Source organism: Alosa pseudoharengus, unplaced genomic scaffold (assembly GCF_046254945.1).
Source record: "Alosa pseudoharengus isolate Yale_2024_CS ecotype anadromous, Long Island Sound unplaced genomic scaffold, YU_APseudo_1.1 YU_APseudo_1.1_scf_7, whole genome shotgun sequence".
In the NCBI taxonomy this organism is placed as follows: Eukaryota; Metazoa; Chordata; class Actinopteri; order Clupeiformes; family Clupeidae; genus Alosa; species Alosa pseudoharengus.
Genome location: NW_027468859.1, coordinates 23,024,847 through 23,032,346, shown reverse-complemented (window position 1 = coordinate 23,032,346; position 7,500 = coordinate 23,024,847). Strand labels below are relative to the sequence as shown.

At 48.8% G+C, this 7,500-nt stretch overlaps 1 protein-coding gene across 7 annotated transcripts in view; it reads right to left on the bottom strand.

Moving 5' to 3' along the window:
- The window catches only part of cdc42bpab (CDC42 binding protein kinase alpha (DMPK-like) b), a 65,743-nt gene that overhangs the window by 10,208 nt on the left and 48,035 nt on the right, over positions 1-7,500 (bottom strand). For all 7 annotated transcript variants that reach the window (XM_076272977.1, XM_076272982.1, XM_076272978.1 and 4 more), the window contains 10 exons: positions 7,017-7,130; positions 6,482-6,565; positions 6,260-6,365; positions 5,961-6,097; positions 5,162-5,301; positions 4,923-5,004; positions 4,556-4,775; positions 4,126-4,188; positions 3,070-3,368; positions 1,477-1,798 (listed from right to left, as the gene is read on the bottom strand). In XM_076272977.1, coding sequence (XP_076129092.1) covers positions 1,477-1,798; positions 3,070-3,368; positions 4,126-4,188; positions 4,556-4,775; positions 4,923-5,004; positions 5,162-5,301; positions 5,961-6,097; positions 6,260-6,365; positions 6,482-6,565; positions 7,017-7,130 — 1,567 coding nt within the window. The remainder of the gene's footprint in view (positions 1-1,476; positions 1,799-3,069; positions 3,369-4,125; positions 4,189-4,555; positions 4,776-4,922; positions 5,005-5,161; positions 5,302-5,960; positions 6,098-6,259; positions 6,366-6,481; positions 6,566-7,016; positions 7,131-7,500) is intronic.

Sequence of the window (7,500 nt, the reverse complement as noted above, 5' to 3'; positions counted from 1 at the left end):
ATCTTTCAGTCTTTTAACATGTACTAGGAGAGAATATATTGTATCATAAAGTATACTAGAAATAGTATATACTGTATATGAGAAGATAATGCTAGAATGGGAGCTCGCCAGCGAGAGAAGTGTGACCCGCCACTCCCAGATTCAGCCCTCTACACGTTCCGCTTCACAATACTTCCTGGACCTGTGACTGAGGCTGGAAGCACTGCCCCCTGCTGGGGAATTAAGGAAGTGCTCCTCAGACTAAAGGGACCTCTAACTAGAGAAAAATAACGAAATAAAAAGGGGAGAGAAAACATATAAGCAAGCAAGGGCCGGGATCTAGAGAAAACAGACATAAGGAAAAACGGGTAAGCGTGACCCACAGGGTTCGGGTCAGGCTGGGAGACAGGAGAGAAAGGGACGATGCCACACAGAGAACGATGATGCCGGAAAAAGACAGTGACAGAGAAGGACAGCTACAGTGAAGGCAGGTAGTATGATGGAGCGGAGCATGTAGGGGACACAACTCTGGAGGATTATACCTACTGCCTGCATGTAGTCACCCCCCCCCCTCCCCCCCTCCGTCCAAGGCCATCCCCAGACAGAGACATGTATGTGTGACAGATACACACATACATCCCACACAGGTATGCAGCACACATACATCGCACACATACATCTTTCGCTCCCCATTTTAGCAGTCTCCCACACCACATGCACACACACAAACACACACCTAAACAACAACATATACAGCAACACATACAACACAGACTCACACCGCACAAAACACATGTGAGTAGCACAGACAAATACACACACACACACACAAACACAAACACACACCAACATATACAGCAAAACATACACAACACAGACTCACACTGCACAAAACACATGTGCACAGCAAAGACAAATACACATACACACACACACACACACACACACACACACACACACACACACACACACACAAACACACACACCAACATACAGCAACACATACACAACACAGACTCACACCGCACAAAAACATGTGTGTAGCAAAGACAAATACACACACACACACACACACACACACACACACACACGCACACACACCAACATACAGCAACACATACACAACACAGACTCACACCGCACAAAACACATGTGCGTAGCAAAGACAAATACACACACACACACACACGCACACACACACACACACACACACGCACACACACCAACATACAGCAACACATACACAACACAGACTCACACTGAACAAAACACATGTGCGTAGCAAAGACAAATACACACACACACACACACACAAACACACGCACACACACCAACATACAGCAACACATACACAACACAGACTCACACTGCACAAAACACATGTGCACAGCAAAGACAAATACACATACACACAAACAACATATACAGCAACACATACACAACACAGACAAATACACACACACACCCCTCCACCCCCCCCCCCCCCTGGGCACTCACAGCAGGCAGTGGGCACGGCGGGCCACATGAGCTCCTGCTGGCGCGAGCGCCGGCCCTGCCAGTCCACGTAGACGCCCAGGCTGCCGAAGCACAGCAGCAGCTCCTTGGGCGAGAGTTCCACGGCGCAGAGGGCGTCGGCGCCGGGCGCCGCCTGCTGACTGAGGAACGTGAGCGTGGGGTCCTCGGGGTGCATCAGGCTCACGCCACCCGAGGAGGCGCCGGTCAAGCCCTCGCCGGGCAGGGTGTAGCGGGCGAAGCCGGCCTGCCAGCCCACGCACAGGCGCTCGCTCTGCACTGCCATCCACTGGACCACGCCGGGCACCTGGGAGATGGGGAGAGGTCAAGGGTCAGAGGTCAGGCGTCGGGGTGAGGTTTAGGCAGAGATCACATTGAGCAGCGGCAAGCGGCAGGTTTCCTATTGTTCTCTATGGTTCGGCAGCAGGACAGTGGCAGCACTAGCATAACACTAGCATTGAACAAGCTGAGCGTTGAACTTGGTTCAACTTTCAAAAGTGCAACGCGAGCGTATTCAATTGTCAGTTAAGGCAAGCCGTTACCATGTGTTACCATAGGAACGAGATAGAACTTATTATGGTCTGAGCGTTGAGTTACACACCACTGCCCCTTGCCGCTGGTCAATGTGATCCATGCCTTAGGGTTTACCAGGTTCATTGTGTCCTCTAAGGCATTGGTTCTAAAAGTGGGGTCCGGGGACCCCCAGGGGTCCGCAGCACATTGTCAGGGGGTCCCTGACAAAGTTTGCTACAAAATATGAAATTGTCTTATATGGCGAAAAATGCTACAGTATCAGTATTTGCCCAATTGATCTGCTGATACGGTACATCAATACGTCAAAACACTTTACTATTAATTAACCGCCAACAAAATGAAAGTTATGTGATGCAAACACTATGTGTTCAACACAATAGGCCTACATTTGACAAAGAAACAAAAATCCTACATACTATCAAAGTTTGCTAACATGACTATTGTGGTATTAGCCCTCTATGTTTTTAAAATACATATAACATAAGCATCTAACAGAAAAAAAGGCTATCCAGCTACATAATTAACTTAAGTTTTATGTGTTATGATTATGAGGGGTCCTTGGAGAATTTTCCACTCCATGAGGGGTCCCCGGCCCACAAAAGTTTGAGAACCCCTGCTCTAAGGGTGTGATGAGACAGGGGGGCGGTTTGTAAAACGCGAGGTGCACTGTCTTTTAATAAAAACGTGAATGACATTAGACAGGACACTGTTTTTGCAGTGAGAAGCATCTTTTTTCTGTTCTTTTTTATTGGCAGTAAGCATTTTGCGTCTGATCACTACATCCTAAAAGTGCTCGAATCCACATTGATTCTGTAAGCCTGTGGCAATTGAGGCAACGTCCTTCACAGATGATAAGAACGTACCACAAACAAAATCAGGCATTCCAAAAAGGGTATCCCCAAAGAGGGTATTTTTTTCTACAAACAGTTATTTAAATCTGTGCTCTTCAAACTTGAAATGAAACATAAATAAAAAGATAAATGGGTTTCATGTAGAACACTGAGGGAAGATGGACATGGACATGCCCCACACTCCTGTGCTCACCTGGATCTCTCGGATGCGGCGGTGGCGGCTCCTGCTCTTGTTGAGCTCGTAGACGATGACCTGCCGCTTCATGGCCACGCAGAGGCAGGTGAGGGCGCCGTGGCGCACCTGTCCCCACGTCAGCGCCTGGCAGCCCTTGGTGTCGGCCAGCTTGAAGGGCTCGCCGTCGCGGCCGTCCAGCGAGGCGGCCGGCAGCAGCCGCACGTGCCGGTTCCGACCGGACACCACGGCCAGCAGCTGCTCCGGACCGATCAGCTCCACCTGGTGCACCTTCTTACTGTCGCCCACCCGGATGATCTCTGCATGGGGTTTGGGGTTTGGTGTGTGTGTGTGTGTGTGTGTGTGTGTGTGTGTGTGTGTGTGTGTGTGTGTGTGTATGTGTGAGTGTGTGTGTGTGTGAGTGTGTGTATGTATGGTTGTGTGTGTGTGTGTGTGTGTGTGTGTGTGTGTGTGTGTTTGTGTGTGTGTGTGTGTTTGGGGATAGACAGTGCAAGGTTAGGGTCAATCCAGCATAGATACAGAAATACATTTAGAAAGCAATAAAACTCGTTGAATGGAATCTGTTGTCACAGCAGTGACTGTATGCAATGCTAAACGCTGTGAAAATAGCTGTGGAAAAACTATAAAATGGCTAATCTTGGCCTTATAATCCTTTATTTGTGTGAGGAGAAAAGATCACCATCCACGCCAAATACAGTTTTTTTTCTCTGGCGAGAGCTTTGTCATTCAACACACTGCAGTGCAGAACAAACACTTCAACAACAAAGGCAGGCGGCTCAAAGCATCTCTGGCAGTTGTGGAAGTCAACAAGGACAAAAAAAGTCTAACAACACGTCTCGCTTCTGGCACAACAGACACCATTCAGCATCCTTCATTCAAAGTGAATTACGACTGAAGAATAAAAATCACAGACAGCACCGTGCGTCTGAGGGAAAGCAACCCTGGAAGCTACAACTGTCTGTCTGGTAACACCTCATCTGACAGTGGACCGCTGTGCCTCACTGGGCTTGCCTTGCTAGACGATGGCTTCCCCAGCGATCAGCATTTTGCACTTACCGTCTTTGGTGACGTGGATGACAAACAGGCCCTCTTCGTTGCCAAGGGCGACGCGCTCGTGATCTGAGGAGAGAGTGTGACAGAGGTGACACGATGAGTGTGTGTGTGTGTGTGTGTGTGTGTGTGTGTGTGTGAGACACATGAGATACGACAGCAGACTAAGACATCACAGGACTTAGGAGGGAGAGGGAGGAACAGAGCGAAAAACACGGAATACTGTTACTGAGACATGTAGAGGGCAAATGATCAGAAACTAAAGATACTAGGAACACAGAAAAAAACAGATGGTAAATTAGTTCACAAAAAGAAAACCAAAGGAATGACATAACAAAGAGACAAGATAATAAAAGAGTGAGAGATATGTAGAGAGAGAGAGAGAGAGAGAGAGAGAGAGAGAGAGAGAGAGAGAGAGAGAGAGAGAGTGAGTCACCGATGATGGCTGCGGTCTGGGTGCCCTTGATGAGGGGCAGGGTGTTGTCGTAGGCCTCCTTGGGTGCGTAGACCGAACGCTCCTTCAGCTTGTGCTTGCGCAGGATTCGCTGCAGCTCGCTCAGCAGCCCCACCCACTTGTTGCGCTCGTGGTCACTGTCGGCCAGGATGAGGATGGAGGCCTTCTGGCCTGGAGACGCCGACATCTGGGAGCCAGTCACCTGCAGGAGGAGACGGAGTCATCATGAGTGAGATTTGGTTAAAGAACACTAAGTAGAGTTCAGAGTGTGAGAGTTTGTTAAAGAACAATATATATATATATATATATATATATATATATATATATATATAGTATTAAACACGCTTACTCTAAATATGCAGGGGACATCTTTCCTGTTGGCGTGGATGACATCTGAGGCTAGAACAGAGCTGACAGCGAACTCTTCATCCCTAGAAAACAAGAAGGTAGACAATGTTTTATCCTCTGCCTGTATCAGAATCAGAGATTAACAACATGACTACAACAAGGGTATTTGCTTTAGCTATGGATCGACAGTAGGGAAATGTAGTTCAGGTCTACAACAGGGAAATGTAGTTCTTTACTCACCTCATGTCAATGACCTGGCTGACCACCACACTAGGTTGGGTGGCCCTGCCTTCTCCCAGCTCATAAAGGAAGAGCTTGAAGTCGCAGACTACGGCTAGCGCACGCTGCCAACCTTTTTTCACGCCTGTGGGTTTAGGCACCTGAGGGGGAGCCAGAGGGAGACATGTTAGGCAGATATGGAAGTGTGTCATATCCCACCCCTTCCTGTATGCCTCCCCATTCACTTGAATAGGAAAGTAGCTGCCTGATAACTGCCCAAAGTGGGTTGAAAGATGGCCGCCGAGTGGGGAGACTTGCCCAAAAGGACTTTGTTATCAGTACTTAAATTATTAACTACCTCATATATATACAGTGTTTCCAACAAAAAGCATGGTACAAACTACAAAATAAACATGATGTAATGCACATGTAGCATTGCTAAGTGTGACGACCCCCTGCGTCTCTCACGGTCAATGTGTCTCCGGCGCAATGATGGTGTGAGACGCCAAGATGTTGTCTCTTGGCCCCCACACACACATATGCTCTCTTGCTCACACACACCATCTCATCCCTTCCCCTGCACTACACAACAAACATTCTCCACTCTCACTCACTGTTCATTCATGACATCCTCATCCAGATTCCACATCCCCTAGACATTCTGTTTTCTGATATAAATAAATGTATTTGTTGACATTTCATTCAGTGTTCATTTCCCTTTCATGTTTGCGACCCACACAAGCCTGGGCCATTACACTGACTAAATAACTAAACATACAATCCCAAATGGAAGACACACACATCGGGACTTCTGGCTTACCCGGACATGCCCCTCATATGCCGTTCCGATGCCCCTCTGCGGGTCGATGCCCAGGGGGCCCTTGGTCTGGTCAGGTGGCACGGGGCAGACTGAAGGGGCCTTGTCGGCACACGCCACATGGCAGGAGAAGTTACACACTGTGGGCACAGACAGAGGAGCGGTCATCACGACTAAGCATGCTCCGATTCCTACGAGGCAGAGAGTGCACCTAAAGCCATTCAGTCCTTTAAATATGTGTTGGGTCTATCCTTTCACTCCTGGCCTTTCTCTCAGTGTCCAGTCACCCACTAGGGTCTCACCTTCACACGTGCAGCCCTGCCGGATGAGGCCCACCATGAGGGAGGTGCACTGGTTGCATTTGGTCGGCACGGTGAAGGACTTGACCACAAACTGGTGAGCTTTGGGCTGCCGAGGAGGAGGGAAAGTGGGGTTAAGAGACATGTCTACACTCAGAGCACAAATGGATTCGGACACGGCACCGGTTGGTCTGCGCGTGAGTTAGTGTGTGTGTTGGCTTGTACCTTTGGAGAGGAGTGTCCCAGACTGCCGTAGCCGGAGCCGGAGCGCATGGTGGGGGTGTGGACACGAGACGGGTGGTCCATCAGCTAGAGGAGGACAGAGGACAGGGAACACAGGACAAAGCTCAGTGGTCATGTGAAGACTGCTGCTTCTGGACCAGATGTATTATTGCAGTATCACATAACTCATGCTAATACTTCTAATATCTTATGTACTCTGATACTAATAATAACAAATAGTCATAAATGATTATAAAATGAGTCGGTCTATCACTATTTTTGTCATCTACCCGTCTAAACAATGGTATAACTAAGCTTTGCTTGAAAACCAGCTTCACAGATGTTTTGAAGAGATGCCCTCCTAAATGGTGGTCTCTAAAGTGTATGGGCTGTTCATAAAATGTTCACTTAGTTTAGGCCGAGACCAATTGTGCTTCCTGACTATGTGCCTGTGATGGTGCTGGAGATGGGGCTGTCTGTTGGGGGTTGGGGGGTTGGGGGGCTGGGGGGCAGGGGGTTGGGGGGTTGGGGAGCTCACCTCGATGGGCTCCATGTCACTGGCGGTGGATGGGGAGCGGGAGCGGGACACTCGACGCTTCGTGTCCTCGTCATGAGATGGAGTGTTGGAAGGGGTGTAGTCCACAGAGTCCAGCTATTCATGGAGAGAGAAGGAGAGCGGGAGAGAGAGAGAGAGAGAGAGAGAGAGAGAGAGAGAGGAAAAGGGAGGGGCAGAAAGGGCCAAATCCAGAGAAATAGGAGAATGTAAAGGAAATAAATAAATGAAAAGAGACAGATAGAGAGAGAGTGGTAGGAAAAAAGGAGAGAAAGACATGTGAGGATAAAACCTGCTGACCATTGCAGTCCATCCCCTTCAACCCAATGTCCCTGGAGCAGCACACACACACAACCGGCACAGGCACAATGCATGCTGGGAAAACACAGTCAGCAGAACAACACAAGCTACCAACAGCAAGCCAATCAGAATCAAGGTCAAATACCCGTCTCGACAGCAGATGTGTCAA